At 37.1% G+C, this 22,235-nt stretch overlaps 2 protein-coding genes and 1 long non-coding RNA gene across 6 annotated transcripts; 2 read left to right on the plus strand and 1 right to left on the minus strand.

The window, feature by feature from the left end:
- The first annotated feature begins 1,055 nt into the window (after positions 1 to 1,055).
- On the plus strand, positions 1,056 to 7,435 carry LOC106174578 (caspase-3). The gene is made up of 7 exons (XM_013556196.3): positions 1,056 to 1,175; positions 1,609 to 1,703; positions 2,259 to 2,381; positions 3,131 to 3,240; positions 4,228 to 4,403; positions 5,785 to 5,920; positions 6,163 to 7,435. Exons 2-7 carry the CDS (start codon positions 1,636 to 1,638, stop codon positions 6,453 to 6,455), a joined length of 906 nt encoding a protein of 301 aa, XP_013411650.2. The 5' UTR covers positions 1,056 to 1,175; positions 1,609 to 1,635; the 3' UTR covers positions 6,456 to 7,435.
- Positions 6,554 to 18,483, minus strand: LOC106174579 (caspase-7). Of its 4 annotated transcripts, none has more exons than XM_013556197.2 (6): positions 18,351 to 18,483; positions 10,422 to 10,552; positions 10,055 to 10,168; positions 9,551 to 9,783; positions 8,385 to 8,571; positions 6,554 to 7,842 (listed from the first exon to the last, which is right to left on the minus strand). In XM_013556197.2, exons 2-6 carry the CDS (start codon positions 10,525 to 10,527, stop codon positions 7,598 to 7,600), a joined length of 885 nt encoding a protein of 294 aa, XP_013411651.2. In that variant the 5' UTR covers positions 10,528 to 10,552; positions 18,351 to 18,483; the 3' UTR covers positions 6,554 to 7,597. The 4 variants fall into 4 exon arrangements, with proteins under 4 accessions (XP_013411651.2, XP_013411653.2, XP_013411652.2 ...); XM_013556199.2 differs by lacking the exon at positions 18,351 to 18,483 and adding an exon at positions 18,081 to 18,240; XM_013556198.2 differs by lacking the exon at positions 18,351 to 18,483 and adding an exon at positions 18,074 to 18,231.
- A 1,047-nt stretch (positions 18,484 to 19,530) lies between these two features.
- LOC106174546 (uncharacterized) lies at positions 19,531 to 21,268 on the plus strand. The gene is made up of 3 exons (XR_001239607.2): positions 19,531 to 20,189; positions 20,728 to 20,791; positions 21,156 to 21,268. It is a non-coding gene; the product is annotated as an uncharacterized LOC106174546 (long non-coding RNA).
- Positions 21,269 to 22,235: the final 967 nt, after the last annotated feature.

The following is a 22,235-nucleotide window of genomic DNA, read 5'->3' on the forward strand; positions in this document are numbered from 1 at the left end:
ATGCAATATGAAGTTTAAAGGGGTATACTTAATTTTCTTCTAAATATAAATGGTGTAGTAATTATGAATCCTATAACTATGGGAAATTAATTGCACTATCAAATTTTTTATGCCTTTTGGCACAGTATTGCATCTTCTGTCAGAACCAAATGGCTGAAAGATGGTTGCCAAATTATCATGAGATACTTGCAAATGTCTGCGGAAGAACTATTCTGTGACCTCACACAAACTTAAAATGAGGCCTTTAATTGATAATTCAAACATGTAGATACTTAAAAAACATTTTAGCTTAGATACAAACATGTTCTTAATAATATTTCTATAAGGGCAGATTACATTTGTTCTAAAAAATGGATTCTGTTAATTGTAACAATTATTAAAATAATCAATTACTTAAGTAGTTCACAAAAATTAATTAGTATATTCCCTTGCTTCTTTTAATTTTTTGCAAAAACAAAATACTTGTTCAGTAAGGAAAGTTATCTAACACATGTACATGGCAAGCCTCACTTTTTCTAATTAAAAGTTAACACTAAAAAAAGATACACAAAATCATTCTATAAATTTACAAATCTATTTAAATCACAACAAATTATAACTTTATAAAACAGTATTTTTACAGGACATTTATCCAAATTCAACTGCTGTGGTGAAAAATATACTGAATGCAGCTATCACAAGCAGCACATACGACACATGTACCACACTTCTCCTACTGAGAGTACAGTAAACTGCTTCAGGCAGTGTACGTGTTTCATATCTATCATTTTGATAAATATTATGACTTAAAGAGTATACACCCTTCTTTCAAACATCTACCTAATGAACTCTTTTTATCAAAACCACAAAAGCCACAAATCACTATATCCACCGCGCTGAAAACAGACATGGTCACTTTCACTTTTGCTTTCAGCATTAATGATTTTATCCTATAGATGGCGAAAAAGTGCATGCATATGTTTCCGAAAAAGTGTTCATAATATTTGTGTCATATGCAATACAAAGAGCTCAAGAAGAGACCAAGAAATTTATAAAGAATAAGAATATGTGAAACTTTTCAGTGTTCATGTCCTCTTCTATTGCTCATATTCATAGAGACCGGGTACTGGAGTAGCTTTTCTTGAAGTATGTTAAATGCCGCTTCCTTCTTCCTTTTCCCGTCTCTACGTAAACAGGTACATCAAGACTTCTAAATTATTTTATTGGGTTTGTGTAAATGTATACTGTCTCCACTGGTTACTTAGAATGCAAACAATATAGTGACGCCATACGTAAACAATTTACTGGTATAAAAGCGTAGACACATTATACTTAACTAAGTACATTACTGTAACCGGTAGTGCTTAAAAAGTTTTTTTATCTGTACTACATGGCACACGTAGAAATTATTGTACATGTAATACATGTAACATCGTACAGCATTGCCTTAATTTTGCATTCTTCTGCAATCTAAATTGCCTGATGTGGTAAATTACAGACTAAGGGATTCGTATTTTAATATGGACATTCGGACCTGGCTTTAATTGTTAACTTTAACTGACTGTAAGTACATGTACATGTAATATGATTAAATCAAGCAATATTGGCTCTGCTTATATATATTTATAGGGTTGATATTCAGTGTTTAAGTTGAAGATGGATGACACAGAAACTGACACTCCTCCCAGCAGAGGAGGATTCGTAGATTTAGGGAAAGATAAAAGGTAATTGATCGAAATTATTTGTGCTGTAATAAAAATTAATGTATATACTCAGTACTATATAAGTACTAGTACTAGTAGCACAAACTATCATGTCCTGGATCTATGAGGCCTCATGCACTGATTTAATGTTATGGATGACATCCTGTTGAGAACCAAAAACTAACACTAGAGGACCAAAAAAAATCCTGTTAAATTGAAGGAGAACACAGCTGGAACCACGTGCCAGACACAGTGTATCAAACAAGCAACACATCTCTTAACACAAACATCTTCACATGTTAATTATTCTAGATGATTTTTAAAAGGATAAAATTACTGGTCCGAGAACCAAGGGGGTCATCTGGTCCTCTGCTACCGAGTCTAGCCAATTTAATCGAAGTGACACATGCACACAACCTGTAGGTGTAATTTATTATTTGATTACAAGCCAAGAGAGAATACACATTAATGATAGTATACTCCTTTAGTTCCAATTGAATCAGATTTGATATTTAGTTCTTGTATGATATTTTTGCTACTTTAGTGATAATATTAGATTATTTGTTTTTATCTTAGGCCAGACAAACAGGTGGCTCATGTAAGAGCAGGTCCAGAGAATGAATATCCAATGGACTATAGATACATGGGAAAAGCAATCATATTCAACATCATGGAGTTTAAAGGCAGTGACATTAAAAGGTACAATGAGACAAAATTAGTCTAAGTTTAGATTTCATTTGGTTGCCATTAGTCCTTTTTTTTTTTGCTTCATTTTAATTGTTTATTTTTTGAATATTAATACCCAAAGATGAGAGCGCATATCATTTTCAGCTCTTAAAGAAATTCAGAGTAAGATTAACAGGAGCAGATCCAGAAATATTGTCTGACAGTCTTCCAAATAATCTTCCTTGATCCATCCATTTTTGACTGTCCTCTGACAAAAAAAAATTAGATACCTGTCAATGTAATCTTGAAAATCTGACCCGTCTTCCTTAGGATATCTGTAGGATAAAGTGGTTGAGTTTTCATGGATTCAAACTTTTTGTTATTATAAGATGAAAAACAAACATTCAATTCTTATGAATCTGCCATTGATGTAAATAACCTTCTCCTATTGGTAAACTTTGTCATAGACCACTTAATAATTGATTTAAATCTCTTAATAATTGTCAGTTTGAAAGGGGTTTTTTTTATAGATACTGGTACATTTTTTAATTGAAGACAATATTTTGTAGCATGTTCATGAATAGGACTTTTTTAAGTTAAAGTAGCCTTCCTACTTATACCAGTAGAATTTTCAAGTAGGTGTGGACATTTATCATTTACATACCCTAACGAAAAAGTCCTGTAGAACCCTATAAGATCCTATAGGAAATTGGGCCAATTTCCTATAGAATCCTATAGGATCTTATAGGATCCTATAAGACTTAATATATGTTTAATTTCAGGAAAGATGTGGATGCTGCAAAATTATATGGAAAATTGGAAGATCTAAAGTTTCAGGTGTCGCTAAAAAACAATTTTTCAGCTGAGGAGATAAAAGATTGTCTTGCAAGAGGTACATGTATGACAGGTTTAATGATAAATGCTAAAATAAAAATCATTATAATGATTTATATTTAAGATTGCAATCCAGAGGGTTGAGGTTGTATATGAAATTTAAAGAGCATTGCAATCATAATGAAATGCTTCATGTTTGAATGAAACTACCCATTAGTTAAAAGACTGCTTCTGGAGCTTCATAACTACTGACCATGAAATACAATAATGCATTTTACTATGTGAAATTTAAAAAAAACATATGGAATAATGGAGGAATGAAATCTTTATGTATTGGAATTTGGCACATAATATCTCATTTTCTGTTGTTTGGTCTTAAAAATGATTGGATTGCTAAAAAAATTGATTTAAGTTCAGTTTGTCTGAGGGTTCATTTATTTTGTAAAAGAAAGTTTTGCACAGATCTTCTCTTATTTTATCTAAAGTTCTTATAAGCATATTTGACTGGGTCAGAGCTAAACCATAATGTAAATTGGGGAAGTTATCCTCAGTGCACAACTTTGGACACAATTGAAGAGTATACGTTGCTCTACGCAATAGTCCGTGTACCACACTTGGCAGGCATATTCTAGAATTGAGTGCACAGTTCTTTGGTAAATTCGGAGTTCTGAGCTTGTCTCATTTCAGTTGATGGAAAAAAGTCTTGCAAATGCTTTTTTTATACATGTATGATCCGCATGAGTACCACATTTCAGATCATTGCTTATATAGGTGCCAAGAAGCTTGAGTTCAGATTGGGATATTATGTGTTACTATTGGTGGGAGGTCTGGCATAGAGTGTGTAAAATTTTGAGTCAAGCTTTTTGATTTTTGTGGCATTAAACTTGATGTCATTGTTCTCTGTCCTCTGCATGATTTTGTTAGATGCACTCTGCAGTTAATCTGCATGGACCCTTGATGTTTCATAAGAAATATATGTCTTGTTATGTTAAATCACTGCCAAAATATTTTTGTAAATAATGTAAAAAACATTGTTTAATTTTAGTTGCTAAGGAAAATCACCAAGATATGGCATGTTTTATGTGTATCATATTGACCCGTGGGAGGGAAGGTCTCATCCTTGGTAAAGATCGGTCTATCCCAGTGGAAGAGTTGCTTCAACCTTTCAAAGGAAACAAATGTCCCTCCTTGGCTGGAAAACCCAAGATTTTCCTCATTCAGGTATGTACATTACAGATTGATGATCATCTGTTTTATTCAAGTTAAAGATCCATTTAAAGTCGAATTTCTGCCACAAATCCCAAACTTCAAAGGAAATCAATGTCCATATTTAGTTGGAATTTTTTCTCTAATCAGGTAATGTGCAATATGTTACAGATTGGTGGGCAACTGTTTTATTCAAATTCAAGATGCATTTTAAGTCAAATTTCTGCTGCAAAACAGGACCAAAAACCACTAATACCAATGGACATTGTTTTATATTTCCAGAAAAATTATATTTGAACGTACATTTTCTATTTTTTTCTATGCTATAAATATCCCACAGCAGTTTCATTTGAATAAGTATACAGTCCCATGCGCAACTATATGTCAATACATGGGAGTGAGAGTGATGAATATGAAATGTGCTCGCTGTAGTACATAATTAAGCAGATAATGAACTGGAGGGACAGATAAATAGGTCAATTTACAACCAAAAATTTGAAGAAATTTCAGTTTTCAATTTTTTAGCTAAATGAGAGCTTAATTTGGTTTATGACTTGGCATGTCAACTTTATTTTAGTCTAAATAAGAAACTTGCAAGTATGGTTTTTATACCTTATTGGGAGTCCACGCTTGCTTAATATTTATCTTTAAGTGCTTCCTACTCATTTTGATACAATATTATGTTATTTAGACCGCATTCTCAACGAATTGAGCCAGGCTTTACAAATCCTGAGAACAAAAAATGGCGGACGTACATGAAAGAAAAACCGCCTAATCTTTTAATAGTCTCTCCGCCTCTCACACGCCTCCCCACATGTCGTCCCTGCGGGGTACAGTAATTAAATCTCGGCTCCGAACATGAATATCTCCGTGAATATCTCTGGTGATATTATCTCCGTAGATAGTCGATTCATTGCTGCTCTACGGGCCAATTCATTCCTTTTTCATCTCTGTTTTGAAAGATAATAGAACAGAAGAGCTTTTTTCCTTCGCTCGCCTTTAGCCGCCATGCTTTCTTCACCACGAGTTTAACTGATGAGCATGCGCAGTTAATATTTCTCAGGTAGCTTCCGCATGGCGAACGGAGCCGAGATTTAATTACTGTACCCCGCAGGGACGACGTGTGGGGAGGCGTGTGAGAGGCGGAGAGACTATAAAAAGATTAGGCGGTTTTTCTTTCATGTACGTCTGCCATTTTTAGTTCTCAGGATTTGTAAAGCCTGGCTCAATTCGTTGAGAATGCGGCCTTAGAGACTTACAATAGGCATTTGAAAATGTTCTTAGGTATTCATGTATTACATAACACTGAGTCTTGAAGAGTTAAATTTCCATTTAAATTATTTTGACATAAATAATATCAACACTGAAATGTAATTTTTTTTTTTCATTTTCCCAGGCAGATCAGGATATTACATTTGAAAAAGAAAGTGCAGATTTTTTTCCACTAGGAACAAAATATAAACCTGAAGAGACAAAGAAATACCGTATTCCAGCAGAGGCCGATTTTTTGGTAGCCACCTCTGTGATTCCAGGTACACTTATAAGTTCTTCCAGCTTAATGTTTTGTAAATATCAAAATTATATGTAATATTTATAGTATAAATGTTGTTCCTTCAAAACAAATAGACATTTTGCAGGGGAAATAATCATTCTTTATCCCCAGTAGAAAATTTCATTTATTTCATAAAAATGAAGTTATCATCATAATACAAGTTTTTTCTCTTGTCTAACAAGATATTTTATCATTAGATCATTATTTCTGTCAATTTATTAGGAAAATGGTCATGGGACATAACTATGCCTACAGCAAGTCATTTCAAAAAATACAAAAATGCCTCTTGTTTCATACATCATCTTTGTGAGATGCTTGAAAAGGAAAGCGAGCAGGAGGAGGAGAGTGAGAGGTTGGACCTTTTAACCCTGTTAATGCGTGTATCCCAACTGGCGACTTGTGATGTCCAGCAGGCTCTTGGGGACACCCATAAAGCTCTCTTTGAGGAATATGATTTAATACCATGTGTCACTTCAACACTGACCAAGGACATTATATTTCCTATCAGTGATTAGATCACTTATTGACAATTAAGACATCAGAACACAAAGAATATGTTTTCTCAAAATAAAATCAATATTGACTTATAATAAAAAATGACAGACAAAACTCATTATGATTTTTCTATGGAGGCAAACTGATTTTATTTTCTCTTAAAGCATCTGTCCCATACATATATAACTGGCATCATACTTTTAAAATCATGAAAATATATCATTACATTTCTTAGCATCCATCTCTGCTTTGTCTATAGTATCCCTTCACAAACAGGAATTGCACATTACAGTCGAAACTCCTCCTCTGCAACTCCACATGCCTTGAATTCTTTGAATTTTGATAATATTGTTATTATGCAGTGGGCTAGTTTACTTAAGCATTAATTACCAAATACTTTAATTAAATTAAAAAAAACTATAATTATACAGCTGTTATATATAATAATTCAGATAACAATACCCACATTTCCTAGAAAAAAATGGTTCTGTAAGTGTTTTTCCATACAAACCCTGTTCTCTTTTAAACAGTTAATTATTCTCTTCTGGAAGTTGTGGAAAACTAGAAATGGGATGCCACAAAATACATGCCTATTTTTTTCTACCATGAAAATCATATATTTTGTATAAAAAATAATTGCTAATTGCAATGTACAGTCTAGCAATTATAAGGAGTTACAGTGATATGATGTTGAAATTATTATTTTTAGTATTTTTTTTTGTCTAGTTGTACATTTACAAGGACATTAAGTGTTTTCTGTGCAAAATATAGTACATTAATAAAAGCTACTAAATTTATGCCTTTTGCATAATACATAAAAAAGCTTCAATCAAATATTTTAACCAGTGAGACAAAAAATTTAATGTCTCCTATATTAATTTTAGACCCTGTCAAAACAGCCTTACGTGAATTTTAGAACTGGTGAAGAATCTTGCAAGCATATCAGTTGACAAATATATTTTGTATTCCGCTTTATGCAATAAATTTGTACAAAACCCTATAGTGTGTGTTGTGGTCTTCCTACTGATCTTATACACATTGTATGCCATGGTATGCTCTAATTTTTTTTTTTTTTTTTTGGTATATAAATGATAACCACCAAATCCAAGAGAGGGTCAAGTGGTACATTTACCACTATTTTGTCCTGCTGCAAACTGTTAAATTAATGCCAAATTGTCTTTGGTCGAAAGTATACTTCTTTATGTAATTTTGAGACAACACTGCACACTGACTTCTTTCCACTCAAATGTTCTTTATTTGGATTGTAAGATTCATATTCTGTAGCCATGACGTGGGCAGTACGTGTAAGCATGTGCTGGAATCCCATTGTGGTGCCATACTTCTCTATCACGCTGCATAAACTTTGAATAAACCAAGAGCCTTTCTTCTTTCTAAAAGCAAAAAAGCCTGAAATTTAAATATACAGTACACGTGTTAATGGTACATATACAAAGCAAGATACATTGTATGTTAAAATAATTCAAACTGTAAGTTGGTTGCTGGAAAACAGCTCCATGTTTAAAAGAAAAAAGACAAAAGCAATTTATTATGCTGTGCTGCCTTTCAGAGCAAACATTTCAATTTTTAGACAGGCTGGTACATTAAGACCTGTACAGAGTGTACTAGTATGCAGGCACTTGCATATTGAATAAATGTTCTAGGAGTACTTATCACATAGGGGGCATTCCCATAGATTTTAGATCTATCTATCCCAGTGGGGAGTCTCACTAGATTACTGTCCGATAATCAGGCTTTAATGTCTGTCCCGCCTACTACAAGCTGTTGGGGGGTAATTAACTGTCGTGCACGATCGGCTGACAGCTATTTAGCGTTAACCCCCAAGGAGTTAGGTCTATCTAGTTGGATCGATCTAATCTCTGGGAATGGGGTCATAGATCAAAATTTGCAGTTAGGACAGGCTCGGGTAATAACCACATCAAAGACATTACCTGGAGGAGTTCCATATACAGTTATGAAATTATTAAAGATAGGTATGTCTCTCTGTATTGCAGGATTGCTCATGTCAGCATCATCAGGAACATCAATGGTACCAGCTGGTGCATCACACACATCATAATCCTGGTCACAAATCTCTTCAATCTCAACTCCATCATCTAGTTTATAACCACGGCAAGCCTGCAGGACAAAACAGTATGGGTCATTTTTTTTTAAACCAAATCACTACTGTTACAAACCCATATTTACATGCTTTTGAGATAATTAAGGGCTCACTCCCAATGACACTATCATTCTACATAGTTCAATCCAACTCTGCGGGAACTATAGCTGAATTAAATCAGTTTAAAGCAATAATAACTCTTTGTTTTGGCCAAAAAATGAATTTTCCTGGAGTAAACATCAATTTTCCCATACTTACCAATGGTTAATGAATCCATTTTTACATTCAAAGATAGTCCCTGTTTTTTTTCTAAAAAGTTTGGTTTTTTGTTAAAATCTCTTAAGAGATTTTAACAGAGTATAGACATCAATGGAGGTCACGTGGTCTAAAGACAAGTTCAGATATCAGAATAATAGTTATAACTGCTGTTTTTGTGGTAAAACAGAATATATTATATTTCTATGAGTTATTCACAAGGTTTTTATTGTGAAATATAGATCTCATACGAAGAGTTATTATCCCTTTAACTGATTAACACGCCTCCTTTTATTTCCAACATACTCGTACAATCACCAGCTTTACTGTATTCTACTCGACACCAGAAAGAAGAGTGTTAATCTCTTCATCTAATTGCTGTTCACCAACAAGAGTCCCCGTAGAGTATATATATACATCTATGTAAAATGGGAATGAGCCTTTAGACTCTTCGACGCAGTTAAGTATGCTTAACTATAGAGGTGCACTGTGAGAGATAGATAACTGAATGCTCTCTAAGTGTACTATTCAATGTAAAAGGGCGCCTTAAGCAGAGAGAATGGAATTGCAGTCTTTTTAAAAATTGGACTATGTATTTTTATAATTCATTCATTTTTTTTGTCACTGTTTTGTGGGAAGGGGGGGTTGTTTGGTATGCCTAACAAATGAAGGTTTCAGCTATTACATGCTAACATTGAGCTTTGAATAGGGAAAATGAGCATTGACAATGGTATAATTTACCTGCAAGAGAAATATTTTTGGTTTTCCCCTCAAGGTGGGGCACTTGTTGTCTCTAAAAAGTTCCAAAAGCAGCTTGATATGGATGGGCCTATTGTCTGTTCCATACACCATTCCATGCATTGAAACAATGCTATCACCACTGGCATCCGCAATAGGGGGACCCTGTAGCTCACCCCCATGACTGAATATGGCACAAGCAAAGCAATCTGAGTCTAAGTGATTCTCCCTGGATGCTAAATAAATAAATTCTTGATGAAAATTAGTCTGCACTTTTATAGAAATGGTTATGATTCTCTTTCAGTTTTCAAACAACAATACTAAATATCCCACCACAACAAAAAAAAAAGCAATTCTTTGTAGGTAAATTAAGTTAAGTTAAGGCTGAAGTTAAATTAAAGATATGATAAAGTATTATTACTCTTACCACTTTTCTACCCCTGCACCAAAGAGCAAAAACAAAAAGTTCCAGAATTATTTCCATTTTTAAAAGCATTAATTGCTTACCTTTGAACAAAGTGTGATACATAGCAGATGCAGTCAAATTTCGAAGGACTCTAATGTCTTTGAAGCCCAATGTTTTAAATGCCTGGTATAGCGACTTTTCATCTCTTCTGGATCCTACAATTGAAAATAACAATATATAATTATATATTATATTCTCTCAGTGAAACACAATAAAATGATATAACTTACTACATAATAAACTTTCCATATAATAACTTTATAATAAACAACAATATCCAAGATTTTGCATTTGAAATCAAATTTTTGCTACAAAACCAACAATTAAGTGCCACTTTAAAGTTTAAAATTATATAACTTAGAGAAATGACATCATTTCATATTTTCCCAGAAATGATCCCTTGTTTACCATCTCTATTTTTTTCTGCATCATTTTCAAAAGTCTCATTATTGATGATAATTGCTACACCACGTGATTTGTTGCTGAAGTCATATTCCCAGTTTGTTTGGTCCATGTTTACTGATCAACGCGGGCAACCACTGAAAAATTAAAAAATATACATTTTAAAATCATTATGCACGGGTGTGTGTGAGGCCTTTGGGCCCTTACCTGTCGTGAGCACAATGCACCTAGCATGTAAGGCCTGACAAAAGTGTGAGAGCTGAGAAAGAGAGAAAGGGGGCGACAAAAAAAGAAAAAGACGTATAGAGTTTAAATTGTCAGTTCTAGACACAAACGGAATCACACGAAACAGTGTGCCAACAAACCCACTGAATTAAAAAAATCAGTGCTGGTGTATTAGATTCTTCTTAACTTGGCATGTATATTGTAAAGGTCTTCGTTTTTCTGCCACCAGTGTACGGTTCTCTTACTTCGCTGCCACCAACAAAACAAGGTCGCTGTTTTGTAAACTTTATTTCTACGAATAACTCTCAACACAAATGTACATGTTTCTGTATCTTTTACTAAACACTGTCTCTATTCTTGCTGTACTGCTGTACTTCTAATTTAAACAACTGCAACTCAGCTACAATAAACTAACTGGAACTATATTGTGAAACTGACTCAAACTAAGTTGTGAAACTAAGTCTGACACTATACTCTCACTGAGTACTGCCACTATACTCTACAGTAACTCTAACTGAGTACCGCCACTATACTCTACAGTAACTCTAACTGAACTCTAACTGGCCAACACTGCGTAGAGCAGCTGTATTTATAGGTTTCAAAAGTGGACGACCTTGAATGGTTCACTGCTACTCTGACTGGCAGCCAGAGGAAAAGTGGACGGCCTTGAATGGTTGACCGCCAACCCCTCTACTGGACACCACAATCCCCTCTTTAGTAAACTGATACCACTTACAAGCCATTCCAACTTAAGGTTCAAAGTTCAACACACACAAGAATGTAAACAAAAGGCTAAAGCTTACTGCGGCAATTTTACCATGAATTTTAAGGCTATGTAAAATCGTTACACTCTCCCCCCCTAGGTCTGATCCCACCGGGGATCTGCCCAACTACTAAATCAGTTAAAACTAAAAATATTCTGAAACATTTAAGCAGTTAAAAATTCAGTCAGTTCATAAAGTTCATTCAATAGTTCAGTGTCACTTTGATTAAATAAAATTACTCTTAAGTTCAACATTGGGTTAATAATGATAATCATTTAAAGTTCATAGTCTGATTCATAATAATGTTCACTTTAAAGTTCAAAGTCTGATTAATAATAATGTTCATTTTAAAAGTTCATTGTCACAGTCAATCAGCAAATCTCTTGGGAGGTCTTCTTTTCCTTTGTGGTCTTCCCTCATTTCTCAAATCACTGTCGGGTTGGTTCTTGGGTACTTGCACTTGTTTAGATTGACCACTCTGCTTCATCCTGTGTTTGATGGCACTTCCCTCATGTTTCAGTGGACTGCCTTCTACATAATTACCTTTATGTACACATTTCTGCAAACTTGACACCCAATCTGGAACTTGGTCACTTAAAAATGGCTTAGGACGGTCATGGTGCACGATCTTCATTTTACACTTAGGCTTGCCTTTCACTGCAAACAACAAATCACTGTGCTTTTTGACAACAACAAAAGGTCCTTGCCATTTATCACGTTTCAGCTTTGGGCTCAGTCCCACTGTTCTAGTGCTATCTAGTAAGAACACCAAGTCACCAACTTTATAGTTATTTTGCGAAATACGGGTGTCATGGTCTCTTTTCTGCCTTTGATAGTCCTTTTTCAAATGCAATCTCACTATTTCATGAATTCTAGTCATTTTCTCTTGCAACAATTTGACATACTCTGAAGGAGACGTCACAGATCGGTCTTCTGGTGGTTTTCCAAAGATCAGTTCTGTAGCTGTGTGAACTTCTCTGCCTAACATAAGCAAATTAGGGGAATAACCAGTGCTTTCATGTTTACAGCACCTGTATGCTGCAGTCAATAAAGGCAAATGAATGTCCCAATCCCGTTGGTCTTCTGACACGTAAGCTGATATCATGTCACATAACACAATATTGAATCTCTCCACCATTCCATTTCCTGAGGGATGATAGCTGGATGTTCGGGTTTTATTTATTTCTAATACTTGACATACTTGTTTGAATAACTGTGACTCATAGTTGCTACCTTGGTCTGAATGGAGATCAAGGGGTAGGCCAAATCTAGAGAAAAACTCTGTCACTAGCTTGTGTGCTACAGTTTTAGCTGATATGTCAGGGATGGCATAGCACTCCACCCATTTGGAAAACTGGTCCATTGCTAATAGAATATATTTATTGCCTCTTTCACTGACTGGAAAAGGTCCTAAGATGTCTGTTGCCACTCTGTCCATGGGAGCGCCTACAGCATATCTTAGCAAAGGAGCCTTGGGTCTTGACCGTGGTCTTTTTCTCCCACCACAAATAGCACATCTTCTTATGTAATCTCTCACACTTTCTTTCATCTTGTACCAGTAGAAGTGTCTTTTCAACTTGCTCACTGTTTTCTTGACACCGAGGTGACCCGACGTGACTTTGTCATGTACGCCCTTCATCACCTCATTCCTCATCTCTTTCGGAACCAATATCTGTAAAAAGGAACCTGTCTTATCTAACGTTTCCCATCTCTTATATAAAATGCCCTCCTGCAGCACAAGTTGGTCCCAAAGCAACCATAACTGTCGTACTGCAGGACTTTCTGCGGCCACTTTATCTCTCTCTGGTCTCTGTGATGACTGTTCCTTCCAGTCCAGCACAGTCTTCAACTCAGGGTCTTTACACTGCAAATTAAACAATTCATTCACAGTGTAACTGCCCAGCCACTCGGCTGGAAGTCTATCTCTGTCACTCTCAGATTCACTGAGATCTGTATCTTCATCACCATGAGAAAAATCTTGATCCTTGAATGTCAAGTTTTCTCTAGGCAGCACTTCCCTTTTCTTGGAAACTCTCATCCTTCGAAGAGAAAGTGCTCTAACTTCCTTAAAGATACACTTGAATTTCATGGTCACCCAGCTCAGGATTACAAAGAACAATGTCAGTAGGGTGTAAAGGCCTGTCAATAAAACTGAACAAGCTGCTGTATACACACATTTTACTGGACATTTTCCTTGGTTTCCCGATACTTGACCACTGCCACAGACTCCATTGTCTGATTTTGGTTCTTTCTTTCGGTTTTCTGTCATTCTTCTGGTTACTAAAGGGACAACGTCTTCTTCCAGATATCTGGACCATTGTTCATGTTTCTTTTTACACTGTACGCAACCCTCGCATGGCAAATTGCTTAAAATGGACTCTCCATCATAGCATGGACACTCATCTGGGTCGCATGGAAATCTCGATATTGCATCTGCGTTACCGTGTCTAGCCCCTGCTCGGTGTTCTATTTTAAAATCATACTGTGATAACACTTCCAGCCATCTGGCCATCTGATCATTGGGCTCCTTAAAGGACATAACCCATCGGAGGGCACTGTGATCGCTTCGTACCAAAAACTGTCTACCCAATAAATGGTGTCTAAATTGTTGAACAAAGGTAACAACGGCAAGCAGTTCTTTTCTAGTCACGCAGTAACGGCGTTGAGTTTTCGTCAATGACTTACTTGCATACGCGACTGGTTTCTCTATTTCTTTCTGGGTCTTCTCACACCACTGTAACTGAGATAAAACGGCACCAATGCCCGTGGCTGAAGCATCAGTGTCGAGAATATACAATCCTTCGTCTCTCGGATACGCCATTACCTCATTACCTGTAAGGGCACTTTTGAGGTCCTCAAATGCTGTCTGACAAGAGTCCGTCCAAGTAAACGCCTGGCCGGCCTGGAGCAGGTAATTAATTGGAGCAGCTCTTGTTGAAAATCCTCTAATAAATCTACGATAATATGAGCACAGTCCTAGAAAACTACGTACATCAGTCAGATTCCTGGGAACTGGCCATTTCTTTATACACTCTACCTTCTCAGGATCTGGTTTAACGCCATCTTGTGTCACTACATGTCCCAAAAACTGAACTTCAGTCTGGAACAACCTGCATTTGCTTGGCTTCAGTTTTAGCCCTGCTTTTCCAAGACGATTAAAAACCTCGTCAAGTCTCTTATAGTGTTCTTCAAACGATTTACCAAACACAATAATGTCATCAAGGTAAATCAACACTGTCTGCCACTGCAAACCACGTAAAATCAGTTCCATACACCGTTCGAAGGTTGAAGGAGAATTAGAAAGACCAAAAGGCATAACATTATATTCGTATAACCCATTTCTGGTCACAAATGCAGTCTTTGGCTTATCTTCTTCTGCTACCTCGATTTGATAATACCCGCTCTGGCAATCAGCTATTGAAAAGAAAATTGAGCCACCAAGAGAGTCTAAACAGTCATTTATTCGAGGAAGAGGGTAAGCATCTTTAACTGTTACATCATTTAAGCGTCTATAGTCAACACAGGGTCTTGTTGTTCCATCCTTTTTCTTGACATAAACTAGTGGAGATGACCAAGGTGAGGTGGACTCTCTAATAACACCATTTTGGAGCTGTTCCTGAATTATTTTCTCTTCTTCTCCAGCAAACGCTCTAGGGGGTCTTCTGGGCTGCTGTTTTATGGGTCTTGCATCACCAGTGACGATCTTATGCTTCACGACAGATGTGTGACCCATGTCACTGGAAGACTTGGCAAAAACATCACTGTGCTTCTGCAGGAGTTTCTTTAATTCACATCTTTCAAAGTCAGTCAAATTCTCACCTGACTGTTTATAGAGGTCAGCCAGGTACTCAGGCAATTCTGGGCTATGAAGGGTTAAGTCTGACTTTTGTTTACCAGGGGTTAAGTCTGCTCGTAAGATGGGCACAGAAAGGCTATCTTCAAGTTTATCACCAATCACATGGTCTACTTCATGTAAATGAGCAGCGCAGGTGTCTTTCAAAAGTGAAATGTCTTCATTAGAGGGGTTAAGGAGTCTCAAAGGTATTTTATTGTCTCTTCTGAAAGGATCAACTAGCACATGTCCGATCAGAAAATCACTTGACTTCTCTGGAATTGCCTCTACCAGTCCGAATCCTGATTTTATTTTGCTAGAATTGACTGTCCCTTCTATGATCAACTCACTGTTTGCAGGAATAATAACGTCATTAGTCACTGTCACTCTTAAGGCATGCTTTGGTTCCCTCTCAACCAAACAGGGCACTCTCTTCCCATTAAGTTTCAGTCCGTTCACACCCAGTGAAAAATCATGATGGCACAGGAAGTCCATTCCTAACAAACCATCGTCCTTTATTTTTGCTACAAGCATGTCCCATACAAACATTTCTTCACCAGACTGAAATCTTATTTCTACATGGCCTTCAATTTCAATGTTTCTACTGTCTGCAACCTGCAACTGCAATTTTCTATGAGTCTTTTTCAGTTCAGGTCTAAAATCATGGGGAATTCGTTCATAAATGTGGGTAGATATAATTGTTTTTGACGCACCAGTGTCTACAATAAAGTTCACTTCTTGGCCCTGAATCTTCACTGGCCAAGAAACACTAGCATTTCTACAACTAACGGTTTCAATGTCACTGTCAACAGGTGTTTTTAGGGGTTCATTCTGGCCGGCTGGAATGCCCCTTCTCAGTTTCCCTGGTTGTTTACATGCGGAGCCTCTTTCACAGGTGCCTTGCATTCTCTTGCCAGATGCCCATATCTATGGCACTTGAAACACTCTATGTTGTTTTTCCAATTTTCTGACTTGGGTGGTGGAGGACTTTTCTTGTCTTTTGCTTTCTCTTTCATTATCAAGTCTTTAATTTCATCTAACTTCTTGTCAAACTTCTTTTCAAGCTGGTGTAGCTGACTTTCTGTTACAACAGCCTCAGGATTTGCTGCCCTAACACTTGGTCTTTTCACTGCCTCTTCTCTTAGACTGTTATACATTTCAAGGGCCTCCCTTGCTTCGTCTAGATTTTTGGGCGTTTTCATGCCCACTGCCACGGCGGCTTGATGGTCTGGCAACCCTTTTATGAAGTGGCGCAATGCAATGGTCTCACGTGTGGTGCAGTCAGCCGTCGGGTAACCTTTTAACACTAACTTTCTAATATCGGAGATGTACTCTGGCAGTTTCTCTCTTGAACTAAGCTTTCTATTCTCTAGCTCTGATAGATAAGAGCTTGTAGTACGCTTTTCTTGAAATCGGTTTTGCAATGCCCTCTGTAGCAGAGGGTAGGAATTTACCACTTCTGCTGACAACTGCACAAAGGCGAAATCAGCAGCCTCACCACGCAGACTGTTACATAATCTAAACAGTTTCTCAGACTCACTCCATTCACAAGTCTGGCTTAGTGCTTTGAATGGCTCAATGAAACCCTCCCAGGATTCTTTTCCACTAAAGAGAGTCTGTCTGGGCAAAGGTATTTCAAAGTTACTACGGCCGTTAATTCTGTGAAATGGGGTAAGTGTAGGGGTTATTGTTTCTGATATGGGTTCATTCTGGGCTCTGTGTTCTATTTCTGTCTCTTTCTGTCGCTCTAGGGCTCTGACTCTCTGTTCTGCAGCCTCAGCACGTGCCTCTAAGATGTCCGCATTTTCTTTTGCTTTTCTAATTAATCTTTCTTTCTCTGCCTCTGCTTCTTCTACAGCATTTTGTATTCTGTGAGTAGAATTTTCTTTTTCAGCTTCAAGAGCTCTGCAGGCTTCTTCTAACTGTTCCTCCAGGTTTCTCACTTCCTCCTGGTCAGATCTGTTGTCCTTTTTAGGAGGCATTTTGAATTTCTTGATTTCTTGAGCTTTTCTCTTGGCGTGTTAAAGTCTGTATCCCAGCGCTTGCCACCAGTGTAGAGGTCTCCGCTTTTCTGCCACCAGTGTACGGTTCTCTTACTTCGCTGCCACCAACAAAACAAGGTCGCTGTTTTGTAAACTTTATTTCTACGAATAACTCTCAACACAAATGTACATGTTTCTGTATCTTTTACTAAACACTGTCTCTATTCTTGCTGTACTGCTGTACTTCTAATTTAAACAACTGCAACTCAGCTACAATAAACTAACTGGAACTATATTGTGAAACTGACTCAAACTAAGTTGTGAAACTAAGTCTGACACTATACTCTCACTGAGTACTGCCACTATACTCTACAGTAACTCTAACTGAGTACCGCCACTATACTCTACAGTAACTCTAACTGAACTCTAACTGGCCAACACTGCGTAGAGCAGCTGTATTTATAGGTTTCAAAAGTGGACGACCTTGAATGGTTCACTGCTACTCTGACTGGCAGCCAGAGGAAAAGTGGACGGCCTTGAATGGTTGACCGCCAACCCCTCTACTGGACACCACAATCCCCTCTTTAGTAAACTGATACCACTTACAAGCCATTCCAACTTAAGGTTCAAAGTTCAACACACACAAGAATGTAAACAAAAGGCTAAAGCTTACTGCGGCAATTTTACCATGAATTTTAAGGCTATGTAAAATCGTTACAATATAAAGCACCTAATAAAAAAATCGACTTCCGGGGTGGTTATAGTGGGTTAAACTTAAGTGGGTCGGAACCAGGTAACGATTGGGCTTTGTGACATGGAGTGATATCGAATATTTACACTTTGGCAAGCACGTACGTCTCACCTCTGTCCTCCGGAGCTTTCAGTCTAGGCCCCTATCATCTAAATACCCTTTAGTAAATACCGGTACATGTGTACCCGGCGTATGCATGTACATCTGCATAAATACTAGTAGAACTACATGTACCAGTACAGTAGAATGGCGGAAGTGTGAACACTCTAGATGGCGCGTATGAACCATCTGCATTTTACGTTGGCAGTAATATAACCTAGGCCTACGAATGCGTACAGTCCTTACAACGCCTTAGACAATGTGAGAGTAAGTTAGGATTACCTGGTGTAGGTAACCAGTTCTTCTCCCAGAACTCCTCTGTTCAGACTGTAACAGACTACCGACTCTGACGTACTAACGATGAATGCAGTGTTCGATTAACCCAGTTTCAGTGAAAGTCTAAGTTGGCCTTTATTTAACCGATATAATACCCTGATTTAAACAATTTACGAGTCCTTGCTTCGCAGTGGCGGATTAAGGGGGGTTCAGGGGGGTCCTGACCCCACCCCCCTCCCCCTTCGGTTTTTGAAATTAGAATTTTGACTATTGGAATCATAGTTCTAAACTGTAGGCCTATATGGTACCGTTCGCCCTCTAAAATGGTTAAATTTTTCGGGCAGAGGCAAATCCAGGATTATTTGAAGGGGGTCCGCGGATGCGAAGCCGACCCTACCTACCCCCCCCCCCCCCCCCCCCCCCCCCCCCCCCCTTGGCGTGGGGTGCGGGGATGCGGGTGTTTTTACAGTAAATGCCATATTGTTTCAAGAATTGACATTTCGTTCTTGTATGCATTATAAACTGATAAATGTAAATTAATTGCCTCATTTTTATTTTGCCGTCCATATGTCAGAAAAATAGGCTTCTTGAATTAATTGAGCGATTTTTCAACATCTATTTTTCAAAGTCTATAAAGAACACAACCTGAAACTCAAGGTAATAACGAGCAACAAACAAACCAACAAAAATGACCTAATTTTTCTCAGAGATAAAGCACATCTCAGCATCAAATTATGTTTATTTTTTGTCCGCACCCGTGCAACTTTCGAGATCCTGGATCCTGGTGACAGAAAGCCAAAAGTCTAGCTTTTTGTATACATGTAAGTTATGCGAACATTTTCTGATTCATGATTCATGACACGCCAGTGGAGAGTTTTCGCTAACGAAGGTTTTAATAACGGAAATTTAAAAAAACGTTTTGGATAAAATTTGCACGTTATTGATACTAACAAAAAATTAGACTGTGCAAAAGGGGTGTTACGAGATGCAGACGCATTTTGCCCTCAACCTGAGGTATAGTTTTCGCAATGCCTGGTTTCGAAGGTTTTGCAAATTAGGCTACTTTTTATGAAAATGCACTTTTGCCGTGTTTCGTGGAAAACATTTAACTCTGCCCTGTCACCATATCGTCTTGCTAATCGTGGATGTAACTGATTTTTTTTTTTTTTTTTTTTTTTTTTTTTACAGCTAACACACCCTGCGATTTTAGTGTAAATCAAGCAGATTTATCTGCGTTTTGACGTATAGTTATTCGGATGTATAGGTATGTGGGCTGATTGGGACATCGTATCTATCGTCTGTTGGGCGTGGATTTATCGCGGTATTTATTCTCCATCTTTCATCTAGTGGCAGTTGGGCCTTGTCGGATTTATCGATATCGTTATGCATCTACATTGTCGGTAAATTGACTTACCGGTAAAAAGAATTATCAACATTCACCTTCTTTCAGTGGTGTTGAGTTTGTGGAAGATGTTGTATCATGGGGATATTATATTTGCATAACAAAAAGTTGCTCAGCGCAGATGTTGTATCACGGGGATATTTATAACTGCATGGTGGAAGACGCACGTGTAAATTTTCTAGAATAAAGTAGTTCAATTAATTCAACACCATGTGGGCATATCTACATGTATTTTGACCGTGAACAATCATGAACAGTTAGTGACACAACCTCTCACCTAAAATGAACCACACTTGTTGCATTTGCATAACAACAAGTTGCTCATCGTAGTGCGAGCTGTCTTCAAGAATACTCACCTGGACACATTTGGGTGAAGACAGAGCAGCATGAGTGGTGCAGTCAAAGGGTCTAGCTTTTATAAGGCGTAGAAGCAAATACGTTTGGTAAGTATTACTGCTTCTTCAATAGCAAATGAAAGAAAATTTATAACAAATACTGTATATACGAATATTTGTAATTGTATGTCCATCGTTACTTGCATGTCACTCAGAATATTATCTAGAATATATTGACGTTCATTGTTATATGTACAGTACAATGGTTTGGAACTGCAAACGTACAGAAATAACGACCTAGGTTTGCTTTTAATCTTATAACTCTGCACTTTCTCTGTATAAACTTTTCGTAAGATTCTGGACAAATACAGCACCTTTGATTTAATCTAAAATGTTTTATGAAAATGTAATACACAAAGAACACTGACTAATTTAGCTTGTAATGCATGTCAAAGCTTTTGATCCAGGATAAGCATGCCCCATCAAGGTGTACATCAATTTTATGGTCAAATTTCTAAACAATTCAAACGTCTATCTTTACAGTTACGATTGTTATTATTATTATTGTTGTAATTATTATTTTATTATTGTTGCTGTTGTGTATATGATAAGAAAAGAGCTATTATAGTTCCCATTACTGTTTCAGATTAGACTTGTGCAGTTCGTTTTTTGATTGAGGTTGACAAGCTGTTCAACATCTTTTTTTCTGGGTAAATATGCCTATATATAAATTCAACGCACACACACACTCTCACAGTGGCATTCCAGTTGCTCAATACACAAATAGTCTTTTGTCTGCCGTATCCATTGCGCCCAACCGTATTAAAATTCAAGTGCCCTTGCATCCAAGTAATGTGCAATCAAACTCCCGTTGAGGAGATAGTTTACAATTCTACGAAATACGTGAAAAATTATTTACAATAGAGAGCCCCAAACACGTCATGCATAACGGTTATAGGTGTAATAATATTAAGTAGTGAGTACAATATATTAACGACTGTACTTCAGATAAACCAATAAACGCGCCCATTGCTTCAAAAACAATTAAAAGTAAACAATATTTTCTCATTTCAGAAGCCCACCGATGTGCCACAACAAGCAGCCTAGCATTTGAGTCGGATCCATGAACCCAACGCTCAGTCTTGCATCTATTAAGTTACAACTTAATAAATACATTTGTAATTCTGTGTTCTTTTATTTTTATATGAAACAATGTTGATAAGGAAAGTAGATTTAATAATCGGGGAAAGATTGAGATAAACTGTTTGACGCCTTTCAAATTCAATTGGTTAAATCCGATCTGTAAATCTCGTCTTATTGGCTTTCATACTGACGATTTTTTATAGTAAAATATCTAAAATTGAAATGGTTTGAAAACTTACTTTTGAAAATATGCTTTTGTAAATAATTGGTTATAAGCGTTAAAATATCTTACCTGCTGAAAGAATATATCTTAGACTTAAAAAAAAAACCATTTATAAATTCAATTTGAATTTACTCAGAATCTTGTGTTTGGAAAAGTGTTTAATGTACATTGGGACAAACTGATACATCAGCCAGATAACATTTTCCTAAATTTTCTTAGTATAATTGGCTTTATGACAAGTACTGATTTAAGCTACCACAAACTGATTCATTTTAACTTTATCTTCATATGGATGCTTCAATTAATTTTTTTGAACAGAAAAATTAGTGAAAAAACCTTGAATCAATTTTGAATGGTTTTCTGAACCATGAACCATAAAATGGAATAGCCTTGCTCAACCTGCCACCCCTCAAGTGGAATGGAATCTCCCAACCTGCCACCCCTCAAATGGAATGGACTCTCCCCCCACCTGTCACCCCTCAAATGGAATGAACTCTCCCCACCTGCCACCCCTCAAATGGAATGGACTCTCAGCACCTGTCACCCCTTCAAAAAGAATGAACTCTCCCCACCTGCCACCCCTCAAATGGAATGGACTCTCCCCACCTGTCACCCCTTCAAAAAGAATGGACTCTCCCCACCTGTCACCCCTCAAATGGAATGAACTCTCCCCACCTGCCACCCCTCAAATGGAATGGACTCTCCCCACCTGTCACCCCTTCAAAAAGAATGGACTCTCCCCACCTGTCACCCCTCAAATGGAATGAACTCTCCCCACCTGCCACCCC

The sequence above is a fragment of the Lingula anatina genome, chromosome 2 (genome assembly GCF_051362555.1).
Source record: "Lingula anatina isolate TDL-2025a chromosome 2, LinAna3.0, whole genome shotgun sequence".
In the NCBI taxonomy this organism is placed as follows: domain Eukaryota; kingdom Metazoa; phylum Brachiopoda; class Lingulata; order Lingulida; family Lingulidae; genus Lingula; species Lingula anatina.